This window comes from Acinonyx jubatus, chromosome D2, assembly GCF_027475565.1.
Source record: "Acinonyx jubatus isolate Ajub_Pintada_27869175 chromosome D2, VMU_Ajub_asm_v1.0, whole genome shotgun sequence".
NCBI lineage: Eukaryota > Metazoa > Chordata > Mammalia > Carnivora > Felidae > Acinonyx > Acinonyx jubatus.
In genome coordinates this window covers 72773562-72795854 of record NC_069393.1, presented here as the reverse complement: position 1 = coordinate 72795854, position 22293 = coordinate 72773562, and the positions used below count along the sequence as shown (strand labels likewise).

Here is a 22293-nt window from a genome sequence, read left to right as displayed (position 1 = left end):
CTAATACCACTTAAATAGCAATTACATGAGTCAACTTGGCCTGGAGTAAAACGTAATTCACCAGTTTTTAAAAATTGTTGTAACAGACATGCATATGTAGCTCTACTAGGGCTAAGGGTGGGTGGCTTGAGGATAGAATTCATAGTGGACTAAAGTCCTAGTAGCCACGCAAACTAGGGAGAGGGATATGTAAGCAGTGACCCATAATCCAGGCAGAATGAACTGTGTGTTGCTGCACACGGAGTTCACTATAGACAAAAGGTAGACGAACACTTGGCTAGAAATTGGGAAATGCTTCCTCAAGGAAGAGGCCTTTGAGCTTAACCTCGGCCATCAAAGATGATTTTGTAAGTTGGGGAATGAGTGGAGAGACAGTTATTTTAGTAGCTAGCAAGAAAACTCATTGAAAAAAAAATGCGAGACGCATTTTGAAAGGATATTTGATAAATAGTGACTGTATCCTGTTAACTTCATTAGCTCTTTACTAACTACTTGGTAATTCTGCCATTTCTTTTTTTAGTTGGAGTCTTGGAGCTATACTCTATGTCTGTCATTCCCTGCCCGGTAGGTTGCTGAGGAAGTACGTTTGCTACTTCAGGGGACCAAGGAGCCAATTAGCCAGGGCCCCGCAGCAGCCCTGCGTTAAATATAAGGACCTCTTTGTTGTGGATCCTGGAGGGGGAAAGGTGGGGGGGGGGGGTTCAGGTTCATCACGTGTTTGATGCCTAGAGGTAAACAGTATATTTGTTTCATATAGATTTTTTTTCCATTTTCAAAGAAATTAAGTGCCTCACATTAATGAAAAATGGAAATCATACTGCACATAATTTAATATTTGTTTCAGAACGTATTATGTGATTACCTTCTTCCACTCAAAGATTTTGCCGGGTAACGTGAAAATATAAATGCGGTAATAGTAGAATATTCTGAAGAGAATTTAGGAGAGGTACTAAGAGTTCAAATTTAGGCCTCAGGTCTGGATTGAGACCTGTATGGTCTTATTTAAAGCCTTTCTAAGCCTCATGTTTTCCAGCTGTAAAATGGAATAACCAGCTTGGTAACCTTGGAGTCGTAGAAGAGATTGAATAATGTAGGTGCACATGAAGTGCTTAGGGTTGTTTGCCACAGGGTGACCCGGAAAGTGGGGGCATCTTCCACGGCATCTACAGAATATGTAATAATCGCTTTAAATAAGTTACATTATTTCCAAGTAATAATGTATTCTCAACTTAAATCTTAAAGTCGAATTTAGGGGCTCATGTTTCTCATTGATGGAGGATATACTTTTGGCAGAAAACAATAAACTTGATAGTTTTTCTAGTTTCTTTCAAGATGTATGTTCCATAATAATCTTTGATAAACTAAATCACATTAAGTAAAATATTCTCCGTATTAAGTAGAAAATGTATTACTTTGCAAGGCAAAAGTATTGTAATCAATATTGCTATGAAACCTTGCGTTCAGAAATTCTTGCATAGCTCTAATAAAGATAGGGTAAATATCTAAGCTTTGGCTTTACCTTAAATCATGGTGAATATTTTCTAAACTCATGTGGCTGAGCTTAGATTAAACTGTTAAAGAAGGCAGTTCAGACTATCAAAATAAGGATAAATGCTGGGGCGCCTAGGTGGCTCAGACGGTTGGGCGTCTGACTTCTTGGGCTCAGGTCATGATCTCGCGGTTTGTGAGTTCAAGCCTCGTGTCAGGCTCAGTGCTGACAGCTTGGAGCCTGGAGCCTGCTTCCGATTCTGTGTCTCCCTCTTTCTCTGCCCCTCCCCCACTCACACTCCGTCTCTCTCTCTCTCTCTCTCTCTCTCTCTCTCTCCTTCAAAAATAAATAAACATTAAAAAAAATTTTTTTTAAAAAGAAAGATAAATGCTGCCTACAGAAAACTCCTCAGAACATTCCAGAGTGCCCTTTGGGAAAAGGGTCGCTGCCTTAGGAAATTCACACAGGCACTAGTGTATCCCTTCTAACCAGATTTGGAGGTGGGCTCTTTCATTCTTTGTTGGGGAAAGCGTCCTGTATTCTATTTTTCACCAAGAAGATAAGATTGTGCTTGAGTGGTTTCTCCACTCAAGGTTCTTTAATATGCCTGAAGTAAAATTAGTTGATATTTTTAATGTTCTATCATTCTGGTTTTAAAAAATATTCCTCACATAAGAGAAAAAATACATATAACCAAAATTTAAGGTATTTTTCTATTGTCATCAGTTTATTTTATGCAATAATAGGGATGGGTAGGGTCTTATAATGCCATCTTTTTGTGCCTTTTACCTTTAGACTACAAGACAGTATGTATTAGGGTGATATCCTAAAAAAAGATGTTAGTTTTAGAACTAACCGGACGCGTCACCTACTGAGCCACCCAGGCGCCCCTATGACAATTCTATCAATACTGTGAAACAAGGATGCATAAGGCAGTGTCTCTGTCTTTAGGATCATTGGCAGGTAGATACAAGATACGTAATTAATTGTGCTAATTGGTGGTACAGTTAGTAAATGCTCAGAGAGCTAAAAATGACAGGAGATTAAATGGGTGAGCTCAGGCAGTCTAGGCAGCATGGAAAAGGTAGAATTGTCAGAGCCTCAACGGATGGATCTCTGAAGAGAGAAGAAAGTGCTGTTTTGAATGGAGATTAGAATGAGACCAGTAAATGAGTTAAAAGTTAGTGTTTTAAGTGGCTATCAGGGACTTAGCCTACCTGAAACTATTAAGGTTGGAGGTAGCCGTGGAGATGGGACCTTGTTAATGGGAATGTAGAATATCAGAATGAAGAATTTTCACCTAATGCTATAATAAGTGTAAAGATTTTTTTGGCATATGAGCGATGTGAAAGGAAAACAATTGTGGGGACGACCAGAGAACAGCGACATGGCTACTGCATGTATGATATGGGCCGGAACAGGAAGAGACACTCACGAAATCAGAGAATGATGCCAGTGAAACCACATTTCTAAGTTCAATTTTTAAATTCGAATAGAAACCGTTGGCAGTGAAAAGTAATTTTATTTATATCGCTTGTAGGAGCAAGAATATGAGGAAGTTACTGTGGCGTCAGAAACTTGCAAATGGGACAAGGTACACTCTTTAAATCAGTGGACTCCTGTGTTTAAAATGTTCTTAGTGGGGTGCTGAGGTGGCTCAGTTGGTTGAGTGTCCTACTCTTAATTTCGGCTCAGGTCATGATCACAGTCGTGAGACCCAGCCCGCTTTGGGCTCCTCAGTGAGCACGGAGACTGCTTGGGATTCTCTCCCTCTCCTCTCTCTCTCTCTCTCTCTCTCTCTCTCTCTCTCTCTCTCAATCTCTCACCCCCTCCCCTCTTTCCCTTTCCCTTTCCCTCTCCCCCTCTCTGCCCCTCTCCCCCGATTATGTGCCCACATTCTCTCTCAAAAAAAATAATAAAATGTTCTTAGTTTTTTTTACTATTAATAATAAAGAACCATTTTAATAATGAAGAACCATTCAGAAAAAGCTGGCTGAGGGATACAGTATAATGTATAATTTCCAATAAAAATAATTATATTTACCGACTTTTGGAGTGTCTAGGGAGTATATTTTTACACAAGACAATATATTTTCCAGCAAAATTTTATAATTTCGTAGCCCTGTGAAATCAGTTCTTGATCACCCGGAAAGTTTCAGGGCTGGCCTTCTCAGCTGAGGGTGTAGAGTGGCCAGAAATCTCCCAGTTGCCCCAGCAGCTCTGCTTCCAGGGAGTATGCACAGGAGTCTGGGGTGCAGATCACCTAATGGAAGGGCCCTGGTAAGTCTGGCTACCTTGGGCGTCCCTCCTTGAAGGCTCAGCAAAGATGACTAGGGTTAGGGAAGCTGCTGCTTTCTGGCCAGGGGCCTAATTGCAGGGTGTTCTTGAACCTCTGAGGCCTCCCTGGTGACCAGAGGGCTCCATTGACTTCCTCTCCACAACTTGACTTTGTCCCAGGTACAGAGCCAGCTTGGTACTCTTGGCCCAGAGTATTGTGTGCTCTCTGGCCTTCTTTGCCTAGGCCAAAGGGACCCAGGGCCAACTTGTCACCCCTTCCCCTCCCTCCAGGGAGGAGTTTCCTTTCCCCAGGTCCTCAGCCTCTCACAAGAAAAGGCTGATCAAGGGTGCTGGGTTGGCCTTGATCATACAAGCCATAGGGCTTAGGTTTGGAAATTTGTGAATGGTTTGACCTACTGTATTTAAAATAATTATTTCATTTCTTCATCAGGAGAAAATGGCAAGTTAAATTGGATTGAATATGATATTCTTGATGAAATGTACCTTAATTTCATAGATCTCTTTAAGTCCTCAAATTTTAGGACATCTTCAACAATATATTCATACTATTCATGATCGAGAAGCAGCTTGCTCTGAATTTGCTGTCCATGATCTCTGGTGTCATTGACCACAGGTTTTAATTGTCTTGCCTGTGAGATCTCATGAAAGACATCCTGTGAGAATATTAATAAGTAAATTACAGTTAATCCCCATAGACATTTATGTATTAGGTTTTGTTTTGCCATTCAGGTATTCAGTGTGTGTGCCCAGTCCCAGGAGAGATAATGTAGTATTTTAATCTAAAATGTCATTAATTTGATTTGGAGCTAACTTTTTCTTTTCCTAAAAAGATGGAAAAAAAAAATATTGCGTTCCACCTTGCCTCTGGAGCCCTCTTGAAATATGCTAAAGGTTGTGTTTACTAGTGAAATCTCTCTTTGGATACTTTATTTTTTAGGACTTTTATAAAGAGGATCATTAACATTTCTTTACACTCCTTTAACATTGAACCTCTACGGAATCAGTGTTTTCAGGATTTGCCAGAAAAATCTCAAATTAATCTGTATTGTGGTCAAATACTCAAACTGGTAGACCTGATTGGTAAACTGGATAGATTCGCTAGTTGAACTGATTTTATTATAGGTCACCAATTTGAAACTTAGGTCAATTCATATTAGCAGTTTATAAGCCTCAGAATAATTCTTCCTATCTTAAAAAGAACTGAAAGACATTCCATTAATATGCTGTCAGGTCTAGGTATAATTAATTAATCTTTGTTACCCAGACAAATGATTTCCTCTGCTTTTTGGGGACTTGAAATCTTGTTGTTAAAATTTGTATTGGCCTACCATTGATTTCCTTGGTCAAGTATTAGCCCAGTTCTTAGACATTGTTATTAAGCACTGGCTGTTGTCAACATCTATTTGTTAAGCATCTGCCATGCTCTAGGCACTGGGTCAGATGCCAGGACTGAAAAGATTAACGAAGTATCATTTCTTTCTTCAAGTAAGTTATAGCAGAAGGGGCGGGGAATCCAGGAATTAAGATAGATTCCCAAAAGGCAAACTTAAAAAACAAATTGTTTATTTTTTTAGAGCAGTTTTAGGTCACAGCAAAATGGAGCAGAAGGTACAGAGATTTCCCATATGTGTCCTACCCCCACACATGTGTAGCCTCTGCCATTATCAACATCACCCACTGAGGTGGTACATTTGTTAAAATTGATGGGCTTACAATGACACATCGTAACTCTACAAAGTCCATAGTTTAGGGTTCACTTGTGGTGGTGTACATTCTGTGGGTTTGGGCAAATATATGATGACACGTGTCCACCTTTATAGTATGATACAGAGTGTTTTCACAGCTCTGAAAGTCCTTGGGCTCTGCCTGTTGATCACTTCCTCCCCCCAGACCCTGAAAACCACTGATCTTTTTACCGCCTCTAGTTTTTCACCTTTTCCAGAATGTCTTATAGTTTAGCCTTTTCAGATTGGCTTCTTTCACTTAGTAATATGCACGTCATGTCTTTTTTTCATGGCTTGATAGGGCATTTCTTTTTTGGCACTGGATAGTATTCCACTGTCTGTGGTACCTCAGTTTATCCATTCACCTACCGAAGAACGTTTTGCTTCCAAGCTTTGGCAGTTATGAATCAAGCTTCTGTGTGCAGGCTTTTGTGTGGACATAATTTTTGACACCTTTGGGTAAATGCCATGGAGTGCTCTTGCTGGGTCGTATTGTAAGAGTATGTTTAGTGTTGTAAGAAACCACAAACTATCTTCCAAAGCGGCTGTACCATTTGGCATTCCCGCCAGCAATAAACAAGAGTTCCTGGTGCTCCCCATCTTCGTGGGCCTTTGGTGTTGTCAGTATTCTAGACTTTGGCCGTTCTTACAGGTGTGGGATGGTGTCTCATTGTTCTGATTTGCATTTCCCTGATGACACGGGATGTAGAGCATCGTTTCGTATGTTAATGTCCTCTGCATCCCTTCTTTGGTGAAGTTGTCTGTTGAGATGTGGGGCCCATTTTCCGATGGGTTTGTTTGTTTTCTTATTGTTGAGTTTGAAGAGTCCTTTGCATATTTTGGATAACAGTCCTTTATCAGATGTCTTTTGCCAACATTGTCTCCCAGCCTGTGGCTTGGCTTGTCATCCTCTTTAATGCCTTTCACGGAGCAGAAATTTTTAATGAAGTTCAGCTTATCTGTTCTTTCTTTCATGGATCATGCCTTCGGTGTTGTATCTGAAAAGTTATTACCATACCCAAGGTCATCTAGATTTCCTCCTGCGTTATCTTCTAGGAGTTTTATAGCTTTGTGTTTTACATTTAGGCCTGTGATCAATGTTGAGTTAATTTTTATGAAAGTTGTAAGATCCGTGTCTAGGTTGACATACCTTATATTTGAATAGCACTTTGTCATAAAAAACATTTCATGTTCACTTCTTTTAACCTTCTTTTAATCCTGATATTTTGAAATAGGCAGTGGCATTTCTTCGTTAAAAATCTGAAATTTAGAGCAAATAGGTTGAACTAGGGGATGGGCAATAAGTTTGGAAAGATAAATTGAGCCAAATCCAATAGGCTTTGCAAACCAGGCTAAGAAATTTGTTTTTTTGTGAGGAAGTTGGAGGCTGGAAGTTTTTTGACAGATGACTGACAAGGTTAGACTTGAGCTTTAGGGCGTCCTACCCAGCCGTGTTGCCTAGGCTGAATTGGACAAGGAAGATTGTGAAGATTGTGAAGGCAGAGATTGTGAAGAGGCTGTTGGATTAGTCTGGACTGGGGGTGATGTGGTCTTAGGATCAGAAAGGTAGCAGTGACCACGAGTAGGAAGGAAACCTCGAGAGACCCATGTCCAGACTCTGGCAGCTTACTGATGAGGCATACAAGCTGAAGGCTGGAGTCAGGGGTATCTCTGAAGCTTCACCTTGGGGCACCAGGAGACTTGGTGGTACCAGAAGTTGGAAAATCAGACAGAACTGATAAGAAGTCAAGATGATGATTGGTTTGGGACATGTTAGTTTTGAGGTACAGGTAGGATATCCAATCCTAGACGTTAAAGAGACACTTGTAAAGGTGGTATTACAGAGGGTGATGCAGTTGTAGTTGAGGAGAAAAGATTCAGCAGTCACCAGGCATTATCGTGGTGGTAGGTGGAGCAGTGGGAGAATATGAAAGCACCGAGGTACGGTAGAAGGAGGCCTGAAAACCTGAGAACCTTAAGAAATACCCAGCGTGAAAAGACAAAGATGACAAGGAAAAGGAGTCATTGGTAACGTAGGAGACAACCTCGGCTGCCAGATATCACAGAAGCGAGTCCCAAAAAGAAAGGCCGGTCTTTTGGCGTCAGATGGTGCTGAGAGGCCAAAGAGAATGAGGCTGTTGGTTGCCTTTGATGAAAATAATTTGTTGGTGATGATTATAAAAGCAGCAGCGAGTGTTGGTGGTGGGGGATAGTTTCAGATGGTAGGAGGTGAGTAGCAAAGTCAGCGGGGGTTACTTGGGAGGGATTAGAACTTGGCAAAATAAAAATGGGGCAGTGTCAGAGGGCTGTGTGCAAGCTCTGGTGGGGGAGGTGAGGAACCGCAAAGGATTAGGGAACGACTGGGGTGGTGGTGAGTCCGCAGAGCAGGTCCGGCAGAGGGAGCGAGTAGGGGAAGCACAAGGTGAAACCGATCAGCCGGGATTTTGATTGAGTGGATCTGGCCACGAGTAGCCGTATCTCACCTTGAGGACTCTTCCTTTGGAAACTCGTTTCAAGAAATTCGGTTTGTGACAATGTGTTATAAATTGTAAGGCAGTATATAAACAGGAGGCGGGATTATTCAAATTTCCAGTCACTTTGAGCAGTGACACCATTTCAGAACTTGCAAGTGCAATCAGTCTTTAATAATGTAATTCTAAGTTGAAAATAATTTTGAACGTACTCTAGCTCCATGAGTGTGAAAAGTGTTGTTAAATGAAGGCCCGGAACTTTTCTGCGGCCGGCATGTAAATGTGAATTATCGTGTACAAAGTGGGAGACTGTGTATATTCTGGGAAGAAAGAAGAGAGTGTTAAAATAAGTAGTTACAGAGCAAAAGCCAGAAATCGCAGGGAAAGGGGAAGTGGAGATCATTCATATGAATAATTGTGGTAGATCGTTTTTCTTTGGTTTTCTCTTTTTTCTTTCTTCCTGGTAGATTGAGAGGACAAGCCTTTGTCTTTAACCACTTTCAGTTACGAAGTTAAGAGTTTATGGCATTTATTGTATGTTCTTGTGTCCGCTATAGAGCCCCAGCAGGAAACAGATGACACAGTCAGAACAGATCATTGAAGAACGTTTAGTGAGAGACCAGGTACCGGGGGGTGCCTGGGGTTAAGGACACCGAGGAGGGAGGGGATGGCACCAGGAACCAGCAGTGTCTTGAAGGGACTGCCGTGCTCAGGTGTGAAGGGACAGCTGTGGCTGCATCTGTGGTTGTTGATAGAGAACCTACTGCTTCAACCTGGAGCACAGCAGGGACGGCTTGAGGCAGCGGTGGGGCGGGGAATGAAAACCCTGCCTCCCCTTCTTTCCGTCCCCCGTCTCTTGCAGGTGCCTCCCAGGACCAGAGAGGAACAGGAAGCCGCTGGGCAGGGCGGCCCAGATGATGCACTGTGCAGAGGTCGGCCTGCTGGGGTGTAGGGAGGGGCAGCCTGGAGCAGGAGGGGGACGCTGAAAACGGTGGGCACAGTTATTCCAAAACCTATTGCTTTTCAGCCTGTTGTCCGGCTCTTGAAGACGATCTGAGTCTTGGGCTTTTCGTAGTCATCTCTGACTGGGAGAAACCTCGGGAAGTGGCCCTGGACTCCCCGAAACCAGCCCTCTGTGAGCTCACAGTTCAGAACACCTGTGCGGGAGAAGCGGGGTTCATGGCCCCAGAGGTCGGGCGGCGGAGCTTGGCTGCTTTTCTTTGAATCCTGACTCTTCGACTTAGTAACTCTGTTCCCTTGAGTCAACTTCTTAGCTTCTCTGTGCCGCTTTCCTCTTCTGTAAACGGAAACAACACAGCACATCACAAGGATTAAGTGAGTCAACATGTCAAGGGCTCTGAAAGTTGCCCGGTACCACAGTTAAGGTCGATAAAATACCAGTTGTTGGGGCGCCTGGGGGGCTCAGTCAGTTAAGCGTCCGACTCTTGATTTCGGCTCAGGTCACGATCTCACAGGTTGTGAGACGGACTCGGTGCTGACAGCGTGGAGCCTGCTTGGGATTCTCTCTTCTCTCCCTCTCTCTCTGCCCCTACCCCGTGCGTGCTTGCTCTCTCTCTCAAAACAAATAAACGTTAAAAAAAAATTTTTTTTTAAGTATCCGTTGTCGTAAGGCTCACCTTATCCTTTGCCCTTGCTTCACTGTAAATGGGGCATTTTTTCTTTTCCTTTTTTCAGATTCATTAAAAGTGTTACACGTCACGTGTAGTTCTTAGGATATACTCCTCTCCCAACTACGTTTGCCACCAAGGAGGAGCCCTGGGGGTCTAGTCCCTACTCTTACAGGTAATCAAGAAGATCGGCAGGATAGTGTCCTTTGGAAATGCTGTCAGAAGTTCTTCTGTGATGGTTTAAAGTTCTTCTTCTTTCCCATCCTCAGTAAGGAATTGAATGGTGTTTGAGAAAAGTGACTCCATTATTACCCCCCTCCTTTCCTTCTTTGCCACCCCCCCCTTCCAGCCAGGTGGGTCACCTACCTCCTGGATTTTGCAGGTGACTTGAATTCACTTACTAAATACACAGTGAGTCAGGTGGTAGGCCAAAATGGATTTAGCTTTATAATTTCAGCAGTAATGGGGGTTGGAAAGCGATATTATGGAAGACGTAATAATACCTGTTTTTAAATGCCTTCAAAAGCGCTTCAAGCATTGTTACGTGACTTTTCACTGAAAGATTTAAAATCCTAGAACCAGGAACTTACGCAGTTTGCATTGTCTTATGCTGACAAGACAGTTAATCAGTTTTCATAGATCTTTGCTCTTCTCTGGGTTTTTGTTGTGGTTGTCGTTCCTTTTTCTTGACAAGCCCTGTATACATTTTTGCTCTTGATGGTGTCTGCCCTTTCATGGATACTCCTGCTCCCAAGGTTGGTATTTGGTAGAGAAAATGAAGGACAGAGAAGAAAATGATCACTGCCAGATGCTTAGTGATTTGTGTGGTGATCGGTTTGATCACTTTGTAAAGATTGGTAGACTTCTCTGGCCTGTCTATGGCAGGCTAGTCTCTAGTAGACATTTTAGGACAGTTTCAAGTTCTCACCAATTTACTTGTTTCCTTACTCAGTGTTTATTTTACCTTCAAAATAAATTAGTAAGTGATGTTATGAAAGAGATACTAATGGCTCCTTGAAATCTGTTCGAGCACTACTAATTTCAGAATTGTCAGAGTTTGCCAGTTCTTTAAAATGGGGGCAATATCACGAGGTGAAAAATAAGCTTTTACGTAAGAACGCTAGAATGTTAAGGTAAAATACTTCCTTGGCTTAAAATCTTTTTGAAAACGGGAATTCAAAATGTTTTCATCAGCTTAAAATTTGCTTTAAAGTTCTTTATTTATCACCCCCAAATTCCCTCCGTTTTGATTTCTAACGTTAAGTTTGTTTTAATCGTAAGTTGAAATTCGTATAGACTTTGTCAGTAGGAGCATGTCTAAGTTTATCCTATACCTGGTTAAAAACACCACTTTCCCTAACCTGTCAACAGCTTAGTTGAGCGGTCAGACTGTATTATGCGGTATCTTGTCTGACAGGAGGACAGCAGTCCAAAGAGAAAGATAACACAAATTGGTGCCACACTTCGATAAATAGAGACATTTTATTTTTCACCAAGCTGATTCAATCCAGTTCAGTTAACTCTTTTTCCCCCTGAAGGACAGATCAAAAAAAGGCAGCCGTGAATGACTGAGTTCGTCATGTGTTTGACACGTCAGTGTGTGAAAATAAAGCCGGCCACAGGGGAGGGGCTGTGCCTTTGGATTTCAGACAATGCCCCGTGCAAGAGCCCTGTCCCTCCGCCCTGCGCTGTGGGCCGCTGGACAGTCCCAGCCCTCGGCCAGAGTGGGGAACCTGGGGACGGCCGGCATTGTTGCGCACGACCCCCTTTTCCCTTCCAGCCTGCGACCGTTGTGATGTGATCATCCCTAAGAACTCTCGGGCATTTTTCAGACTGCCACGGTTTCACTTTAGTTCCATAGGCTAAAGCTATTGGTTATTACGTGGTGGTGGTGTCGTGATTTGGGTAACACGTGTGTCCTAAATGTCTCCTTTCAAAAAATCTGTGTTACAGTAATTACACCACCAGTATTTCTCAGTTCAGTAATTTCTTCTTGAGATGCAGAATGAAATGTCTATCAGCATAATAATGTTTATGATACTTGTACGGTCATAATTATTTCTTGTAATGCTGTCATTATACCACGGGACATGAATTGTCTAAGTGGCATTTATGAAGGAAGATTTAAATTGTCAAAACCCTGCCTGTTGCTCCACGGATCAGGTCTAGGAGCCCCATCTTCTGCACCCAAAGCCTTCAGGGACTGCTTTCCCCTCCCCCCCTTACCCCCCCCCCCCCCCCCCAGCACAGCCCTGCATTCCGGTCTCTTCAGTGTCCTGCCAAGGCACTGCTGTCGCCCAGCCCCAGGCCCCACGGTGTCTGTCTTCGGAGCCCTCTCTCTCTGCCAAACCCATCCTTCACTTGATCTGGAATCCTGCTTTTCCCTTGACTTTGGCCTTGCTCAGCTAATTGCTGTGGTGGGACATCTCCTTCCTCCGTGTGGTCGAAAGCTTGGACTCTAGAGAACGTGCTCCCCACCTCCCCAGCCACAGCTCTGCCGTGTGCCCACTCAAAGGGAGGTGGTGTTTCTTTTCTGGGTAATCCACGCGTCCTGCCTGTTCCGGGCCTCAGCCGTGCCGCCGGTGCCCAGTGAGCAGAGAGCTCGGGCTCTGTGTCACAGAGAACAGGACAGATTCGAGGGCCAGACACCCCACCCCGCCCCGCCTCTCTTACTAGCTGTGGGACCACACTCAAGTTACCTAACCTGTCTGCGACTCGTTTCCTTATTCTGAAAATGAAAGTCATACCCACCTTGAGGGTTGTAAAGATTAAATGGGTTAATTTCGGTCAGGTGCTTAGAATCGTATCTGGCACAGTCCAAGTGCTGGGTAGATGTTTACTCAGTAATTTGCTGAACACGTCCTGTGGGTCACTCTGCTGGGTGTTGTCCGTGTTGCTAACTCTTCGTCTTTCCGGGAGTCTCTGCAGGTGCGTCCGCAGCCCCATTTTACAGACGACGCACCGTTAAGTGACTTGCTCAGGGTCACACGGCAAGATTAGGGCAGAATCAGGATTTGGGTTGATGCCACTTGGCTCCGGGGCCCTCGGTCACTCCTCTCCTTTAACCACTGAGGCGTGCTGCAACCCCGACTGTAAATCGCGTTGTCCTTGAGACTCAGTGGGACGGAGGGAAACGCAGCTGGATGTGTCTCTTGTCCTCTTCGGGACAGCGGTGTGCTGTGAGGCGACGGCCGGGAGGGAGTCGTCCCACTGGTCTGCCGTGGGCCGCCTTGGACTGAAAAATGGTCAGGACGGGAACCGCACGTGTTAGCTGCTCCCACGGCACCCCCGGCCTAGCTGTGCCGTACGATAACGGATTTTGTTTTTGGTATTTTCTCTTAAGCCACTCTTTTGTCAGGCTCTTGCGGCTTTGCTGGCACCACTGACTCTAGTCTGGAACCATACAGAACACCACAAAGACAGGGAAGGAGAGAGTGGCTCAGCCGCGTCAGCCTGCTGACGGCGTGTTCGTTTGTAGGTATTTAAAACGTGTGTTAATATGCTCTGCCGTGGCACCCGGCTCTACTGAAATACCACATTTATCCACAGGGATTCTAGCTAGAGAAGGTCAGCAATCAGTTCTGGAAGCTTGTACTCCAGATCTTAGTCCTAGCAGATGAAGCGTCGGGTTTGTGAGTTATTCTCCCGTGCAGGTACGTGCACAGAGGCCCTGCAGATTGACCGCTTGGGCCGTGCACCTGCAGCGATAGGGATTTTCCAGACGTCGCATCCAGCTGAGACTTTTCGTGCACACCGCCAAAAGTTTTAAAAGTGAATTTCTTCAAAGGATTCCAATTATTTGGCTGATAAAGCACAGATAATGAAAAAAAAATGTATACTTTACAGTTAAGTCTTTTTGTTTGGGGAAGGGGGGTAAAAAGGTTCCGAGGACAGTAATGCTTTGTCGAGGCTCTAATGTCCAATACTCTTAAGTGCCGGGTCAGAGTTAAACTTGAATGGCAATGATGAAATATTTACTCATCAGATGGCTTTGAAGTTCAGCCTCTTTTTGGTCACAGCCCCTTCCTAATGGACATGTTTCAAAGTAGAAAATGATTATAGCATTCAGCTGTGACGTTCTGTTACTCTCTGCATGGAAGACAAACACATTTTGTTTGGGTCCATTGGGGTATTTAAATTTTGAAGGCCAGTTGCTTGGAAATCACATTAATGACGGAAATCGTTCATACAACTCTGACTCCGTTCTCATTGAGAGGATAGTGTATAAAAGTTAATTTTTCTAATACCTGTATAATGTTTTTAAAAGATTGCTTTAACTCATGTATTCTCCAGTCTTTCCAACCTACATTTATTGAATTCTCCATAGTTTATAGTACAAGGCTTGAGGTGAGTGCATGTATGTAAAATGAGTAAGTTATAAAATTCAGTTTTATAAACTGTCCTGCTGGGTAAAATCGCTTATGTTTAAAGATGTTTAGAAACTGTATCTATTTATATATAGTTCTTCAGTTCTGATAATAACTGGAGGGTTTTCCTTTAAAGTTTAAAATTATAGATACTTTAGGATGTTGAGTAAATACTGTTTTTCTTCTACATCCTGGATTAGGTTTCATTCGTCCAAGTAAATTAGGACTTTAGAAATTGTTCGTGCAGTGTGGGTTAAAAACGTTATGTTTTTGTTTCCTCAACCACTGTGGACTGTGTGATATGCTTTTAACATGGATGTTTGTCTTTTGTTACTTAGTTTTCATATGAATCCAACAAGCAATGAGGACCTCAGGAAAATCCCGGTAAGTTGCCGAGGGGGGGTTAGTGCATCATCAGAAAAGAAACCACAAACCGACCTTCTGCCTGGCATACATTTTTGAAAAAAACCTTCATCCTGAACCCCTCAGTTACCTTTGGATGATAGCTTAATGTGGTCATCTGGGGAGAAAGAAGAAAAGCAAAATTCAAACTCAGTCTTTAACGTACGATAGGGCGTGACTTTATGATGTGTAGAGATTCAAGCAGTATTAGAGTTATAACTGAAGCCAATTTAGAATCTACACATTTTGTTTACAGACTGTTAAAATTAATGTGAAAGCTGTAGGTCAAGGTCAACATCACGGTTATGAAATGAGAGCGTGGGGAGAAAATGGACGTTTTTTGTTGTTGTGACAAAGATCGAAGAAAGAATAAAACTGCCTGTTAACTTTCAAGAATAGGAAAAGCATCTTGGCAAGAGATCGAGGTAGCCGGGAGAGTCTTTGAAAGAACCTTTAGGACACTTACCTTCTTAGAACAAAACCAAATATATTAACAGGCTTGGAAGCGACCATCTAAATGTAACTCACATTTTGCAAGGATCATTCAGATATCTTAACTTCATTTTACTGTGTTTGAAGTCCAGGTTTGGATCTCTGTTCAGAGTTCACTGCATCTTCAGTCGATTCTAAAAGCATTAAAATCTAGAGAGTAAGTTACTGTACAAAAATATGGGCACATGTTCTCGGTAGAAAACTGGATTCCCACTGAATAACAGAAATAGAGCCTTTATTCCAAGAGGCTGGTGGTTGCTGTTTGAACCATCTGTCCTTAATGTGTGTGATCCAGATGTATAATAAGAATTTTTTAAAGCAATAACACATCGCAATTTTCTATGATGTGATATGCCTAGAAGAAACTGGTGTGGTGTATAAACCGTTCTAAATGTAGTTATTTGTATTTAAAGTTATAGAAAACATTATAGAAGCAGAGGACTTTGTACTGCATTTTTGCTGTTTTATGTAAATGATTTATAAGTTTTGATGTTTCATAAATACTCGAGTCTTTATAATATGGCAGTCTGGCGAGAAATGTCAGAATATATGAAGTCAGCCTTTGATCAGATAGTAAAATGAATTCTATCAGGCGGTTACTTAATCTCAAACAAAATGCAACATCAAAAAATCGATTTAATGTGCAGCTATTGTTTATTAAGTAACCTTAATTACAATTTCTGTGTGCTTGTAAATGTACTTTTCCCAATCTTGTGATTTATTGCCGTAAAAGCATCCTTAGAATTCTTTAAAGAAATATAAATGTGAAAATTGTTTTAGTTAAAGGATTTAAAGGTGATAAAAGAATCCTTGATGTGCGATTCTTTTTCTCTGGAATACTAACTCTTCTAAATGACAGTTGAAGGATTACTAGGTGTTGTTAATTTACCGCAGGATGCAATTAAGAGGAGAAAGCTCATCCTTCTCCGGATCGTTATTGAGGGAAAGCATTTGAACAATTCTTCTGTTGAAGATTATAAGATGTTTGAAGTAATTTACATTAAGTTCTCCAATAAGAGCCATCCCCCAAGTTATTTTTTCCCCTTCTGGGCCTAGTATTTTGTAATTAAGTTTGTATGTCTTCCATGCTGGTGCCAACACCTGTCTGTGAAAGCGCAGTGTTTAAACAGGAGCAGTAGCCAGTTGAAAGGGCAGCGCGAGCTCTTTAAGGCCTAATTAAGAACTGAAAGGGAGGTGAAGGCAGTCGGACAAAAGATGTGAAAGTAGCTGAGATGATATTCCCAGAGCAAAGTTCCTCATTAGAACAATAATGAGAAGATCAGAGAATGCCAAGCCTTCATCTTTCTGTCTCTTTCCCCTGGCCGCCTTGGATGGCAGTTAGTGCCCCACCAATATTTGGTTGCCAGGACAACCTCTCTTGAAACCTCCAGTTATTTTGAGTCCTGATAATTTGCTTTTGTTTAAATTTCAATATTGCAAAAAATATACATTTCCCGGTGTAAAAGGCTAGGCTACGTGTGAAGTAAAAATAGCTCCCTGGTAATTCTCAGAAGTCTTTCGTACAATTGTGTTACTTAAAATTCCGATTGGAAAACTTCACGTCACGATTCTGCTGTCCTCTCACCCCATCCCCACTGTCTGATATCTGCGTATGGAAATTTTGAACCGAAGTTCCGTGGGGATGACAAAGGATGGGTCGTGAGAGGGGAAGAGAGAAGACACATTTACGTTAAATCTCAATACAAGAAGACAGCTTAAAAACATACGTGCTGTCTGTACGGAGTGCTGGAGGAATAAATACTGAGTACCTAGGAGCCCTGCTGGGGTTATTTGAGTCTCCACCAGTTTGGAGGTTTCTCAGTCTTAGAAGTTCTTCTGAGAACAGTGTTAGAAATATCTTTTGGAAAAATAATTAATTTTTATATTTGCCTGAGAGTTTTCCTCTTCAAGCCAAAGGACTTTTGTAACCAGCAAATAACTCCATTCCCTATTGTATGTGTTAATATTAGTCTGTATTATTTTGTTGGGAATTGTATCAGCGAACAGAAGGAGACATCTATATGTATTCACTGAATAGGTCAGTCAGTGCAAGCATCTGATGCCTAAAATTAGAAGGGTTAACTGGCTTTCAACTGTGGGATGAAACCTGGAACTAAGCACAAAACTGTTCTTAATTATTTTATATTCTTTTCCAGAATATAGTTTATAGTACATGTGTTTCTAAGATGTTTTCCTGCCTAGAAACTCAATGCAGAAATTTGGGGGGAAATTTTCACATAAAAGGACAAATGGAAAATTTATTGAGAAGGCCAGAAATGTATTTCCAGGAAATCTGTCTATATATAAGTATTAGATGGTCGGGAGGGGGGAAAAAATAAGCCAAATAGTGGCTTTTCTACGCCAGATTATGGCTTTAAAGCGTTGAGCAGTATTTATGGTAATTGTTTTGAGAGATTAAATTGTTAGATCGATTCATATCATGGCTTTCATGTAAACTACACATGTCAAAATAAGGATTCTTTGACATGTTCTTCATCCTCATTGTCTTCACAGAAATGTTTAAAAACGATTTCCATTACATTATCTGATAGTCCTGGTGTGGTGGTAAATATAACCATCTGAATGATTTTCTAACTGTGTATCGTCACTTAATTAGTTTGGAGGAATCAGTTCATATATGTGTAATTTGATTAAGATTAGAGAGACTCAGGCTGACGCTGTTATTATGTTAAACTAAGAAAACACATAAAACAGTCAACTCGGCAGTAATGAACCCCATTTAGTGCAATTTCATTAACCCCTGCTGTTCGCACAAGAACTCTGTTTTTCAGTAAATGTTTTATTAGATAAATGAAGTCACATGAGTTGGATGTCGCTACTTTTTTAAAAATGGAGTTCAGAAAAAAATTGCTTTGTAGACCAGGAAATCTTAGAATTGAAAGGAACCATGGAGAACATCTCATTTATCAGATAAGGGAAGTGAGGCCTAGGCCGGTATCTGTCTCAAATCTATGCAGAATTACTTAGGTTATAGTAAGAAAGTTTAGCTTATTTTTAAGACATTTTAAGAATATACTTACCTCAGTATTGAGTACTACTGTAGCTTATCTTTTCTTTAGAAATCTGCTTAATGTAATAAATGTTTAACAAGAATGTGGTTAGGAAATGATAAGTTTTATATCTCTAAACTGCTCGTGACCAGTTATGTAAGTTAGTAAACATGTGAGTCTGTGTGTGTGTGTATAGTCTTATTATTACAAAAGATTGAGAGAGAAGAGAATAAAAAGTAAAGCAACACTTCTCTCCAGAGTTGTTGTGAAGTAATATTCTTAAATGTTTTTAGGGACAAAGGTAATATGACTCATAAAGTTGTATCTGCTCCCAGTTTCTAGTGCTAAAATAAGTTGTTTTAAATATAATCTTATGGAATGGAAGCTCACTTTTCCGTTAGCATCCGCTCTGTCCTTTCTGCTAATCTGTTGGAGGCTTTTATTACTTGTCTTTAATGTTTCATTCAGTAGCTTTACAACTAAGCTCCTCCAAATGATCCTACCCACTGCTCCCGTTTTAATTTTCCTAGAACTTCGCTTTAATCATACTCTGCCTCTGTGTAGAAACCTTCCATGGCTTCCTCACCATTGCAGTAAGTCTCAAAAGTCCTTAATAATAGCATCCAGCATCCTTGACAGTCTGTCGGAACCTACCATTTCGGCCTCTTGGCACTCTGTCCTGAACCTTATTTTCCAGCTGTTCTCCACGGATTGCCTACTGTTGACCCTTACGCCCTGAATCACGTTTCCTCCTTTAAACGAGCAGAGCGCACTGCTTCAGATGCCCATGGCGTTGGACCAGTTTTGGGTCCTGAATTTTTCCTTTATCCTTGAGAAGGGAGTGACTTTGATAACCTAAGCATCAAATGGGCATCTGTACTTCAGGTGTTTCTCCGGACAGCAAAGTCAAGGTGCCGGGGGGGAGGAGGGGATAAAAAGTTACACTTTGACTTTCCTCATGAGCACCAGACACATATCAAAGTAAAGTAGATCCTGAAAAAGGACTAAAGACAAATTTAACCCAGTGGAGAGAAAAAAGAGTCAAAGGCCTTTCTGCATTTACCCAGCAGTCCCCGTTCTCTACCCTCCACTGGATAGATTAGATCAGTTAGTCCTTAAGAGCCAGACCCGTTTCCTCAGTATTACAGGGTTTTTTTTCCCCTTAAAGCCAAATGGAAATGTTTTGAAAGAAAGTGATAAAAACCTTTTTTAAGTTGTTGATTAAGGACAGAACTGTGTAAAAAAGGCATAAAAGTTGTTACTTTATATTTGGACATATATACATATTGCATATATACACATATAATGAAAAATCTAAATACTCCACACCATAGGTGATGTTCCAGTGCTGTTTTGATTAAATTTATGACAGATGTTTTTCTTTTAATATTAGAATGCTTTGTAATAAAGGTCAAATCCATGTCTTTCTCTGTTTTATTATTTTTGTGTAAAAAGGAACATTCATCAATAGGATAAAGTTAGCAAAATAAGTAAATGAGTGAATGAGAGAACACAGATCCACTAATCCTAAGTGTTAGTTAGCATGAGTGTAGTTGAAGTCTGAGTTTCCTAATAACCAGGGCAAAAAGGGAAATGAGTTATGTGGGTAGTAGTCCTAGGAGGAGGAAATAGACCAGTTACTGAGGGGAGAAAAAGCTTTGTTTGCTTCTAAATTAAAACAGAAATTACTCCCATGGGTAATTACTTCTTACAAGGCTGCTCATTGGTTTAATTCTGAACGACTTGAACATTTTACAGCAAATTGGAGAAGCAGATTTGATACGGCTGCTTTTTGAAACCATCTTCAGTAAAAAGCCAAAGTCATAGCATTAAACCACAGTTCAGTAGAAGCAGTTCATGAGGGCTAAGCTATTGTGCAGATGTATACTTTTCCATAGCTACTTCGAGTTTTTCCAAGTCAAATCTTAGAGATTTTTAGTCTTTGTCTATTTTAATTATGTTTGTTGCAGAGCATTTTATCTGTTAATCCTAAATTGTGTGTTCAATTTCGTCTGTTAGGACACTGTCCACAACGTAAGGAACCGTTCTAGAAAGATTTAGAATTGCGATCGAGGCTTTGGTGTGTCCGCCCTAATTCTTGCCTCAGGACTGGCTAGCCACTCTGAACGTCACATTGGTTCTAGCCAAGGACACAGAAGAAACTTGATCGGGGTTTGAAAAACCAAAAGTTGAAGTTCCGGATAATTCTTACCTTGCCGTCCCCTCCCCCTGGCCATGTTCTGTCTACTGAAATGACCACCTTTCTCCTGTTCCAGGACAGCAACCCTTTTGATGCCACCGCAGGGTATCGTGGTCTGACCTACGAGGAGGTCCTACAGGAGCTGGTGAAGCACAAAGAGCTCCTCAGGAGGAAAGACACGCACATCCGGGAACTCGAGGACTACATCGACAACCTCCTCGTAAGGGTCATGGAGGAGACGCCCAGTATCCTCAGAGTGCCATACGAACCGTCCCGGAAAGCTGGCAAGTTCGCCAACAGTTAATAAGCCAGTCGTACTGTGCTTGCGTTAGGGGCAAGAAGAAAAGAGACAAAGGAAGAAGGAAATCTCGGTACTGCGAGAAACCACATGATCAGGCTTCGTTACATACTCGCCTTCCTTGCGAAAAACTACGTTCCGTGTAAATACTAGCAGGGACTCTCAAGAGTGACCTGTGAAGTGAGCTAAATTATTTACACTTTTAAAGTGAAAAGGGGCCAGATTCTCCATGAATAAGCAGTTCCTTCGGCTTCACTTAGGTGCTGGTGTCGCCCACGAACCTGCCATAGGCCTAGGGGCAGCTTCGGAAGTACACGACTCGTGATTCCTCAGGAATAGATTTCTCCTAAAGCAGAATCGACGCCGTGGCCGGTTTCTCAGAAGTCGGTTTGTAGACACATTTAGCTGCAGGAATACCGTTCATTGTATACAATCAAAAAAAAAGTTCCCATTTTATATGCATCTGTATGTGTACATGAATATATGTTCATGTATCTTTGTGTATAAAATACATGCATATACCTCATATATACATGTGTTTTTAAAACATTTAAGAACAACTGGTTGCCTCTAAAATTAAGATACCAATTTCTCAATGTGAAGATCTATGTGTGCTCTCTCGATGCAAAACAAAATCGTCATCGCTACCGTATCACGTACGGTTTGTTACCGGGAAGCTGCTTCAGATCACTCTTGACTTTGTGAACCTTGGTTTCACAGAGCTGCTCCCCTGTGTTATTCCGGTATCAGATGTTGCTCTTTTTCTGAAAGGAATGATCCAAAGTTTTGTGAGTTTTGTTTTTGTTTTTGTTTTTGTAGTTTTTTGAAGCATGACCTATTTTAGGAAACTTGATTAGCTTCAGGAGAGTAACTTGTTGTCTTCACGTTTGAGTTTCGTTTAAGTCCAAGAGAAGCTAAGGTCGTCTGTTTTGTTGAGATTCTGAATGCCTTTAGATCACTAGCCCGAAAGATATTAGGACGTTAGATCTGAAAATCATTCTGAGGGAAAAAAGGAGGTGATCGTCTGATGCCTGATAACCCAAAGCAACGAGCAAATTCGAGGAATGAAGAATTAGGCTTAGTTTCAAGTTACGTAAATAATAGAACAGATGGTTGCATTTGGGTCTTGAACCAGAAGAAGAGTCACCGAAGGAAGAGGGAATCGTTGGAACAGACCTTCACTAGCGTGGCCCTGGACACAGTTCTACATCTGCCCTTAAGAATTGGTTTATCACAGAATTATATGTTGGCCCTTTTCTTAAGTCAGTTCCCCCCAAATGCCAATACTTCCAAGAATTATCTTGATATATCTGTACGAAATTAGCCTGAAATTTACAGTGGAAAACAGTGGTCTAAAAATATCGCTAATCATCTGCTTATTTTTTCCCGTAAAAATCTAAAATAAATTATGAAACACTGAATCTGTGTCTCCAGTTTTCAAATGGGAAAATTTGCTTGTCTCTGGAGACATCTATTCTGCAGTCTTTTAATAAACCTCATTTTTGTCTAATATTTATCTCTATGAAGACTCCATTGAAAGTTCAGTGCAAAGCAGAGAGAAGAGTTTGGCTCATTTTAATATTCTGAATCAGATAATACTTGGCCAAGTTTAGATTCATAAGCCAAAATTGCTTATTTGTGTTAGCTGACTCTTTAGTTTTCCTATGAGAGCATACATTTGGAAATTCTGAGAACTTCTCCTACATACAAAAAATTAGGATTTTTTTTCTTTTTTCAAAAATTAAATAACTTTTTAAATGAAGAAATTGAGAAGGAAAAATAACTTCCACCAACCTTTTTTTCCCCACTTACAAATTTCTGTAATGACCCTCAGAATTTGGTTTATTAGTATTTTATTTTCCCATTTGAGGTCTGAGTCATTTTTTTTAACACGGTGCCACTTTCAGTTAACA

The 22293-nt window shown here is 41.3% G+C and overlaps 1 protein-coding gene across 2 annotated transcripts in view; it reads left to right on the top strand.

The window, feature by feature from the left end:
• The window catches only part of RAB11FIP2 (RAB11 family interacting protein 2), a 39014-nt gene extending 18106 nt beyond the window's left edge, over nt 1-20908 (top strand). Inside the window, exons 5-6 of one of the 2 annotated variants that reach the window (XR_001431707.3) lie at nt 14316-14361; nt 20159-20250. Coding sequence is in view for 1 of the 2 variants with exons in the window: in XM_015082685.3 (XP_014938171.1) it covers nt 14316-14361; nt 20159-20386 (274 nt within the window). In the remaining variant the exon portion in view is untranslated. Of the gene's footprint in view, nt 1-14315; nt 14362-20158 lie in introns of both variants that reach the window. The other variant, XM_015082685.3, reaches the window with a different exon arrangement.
• The last annotated feature ends 1385 nt before the right edge of the window (nt 20909-22293 follow it).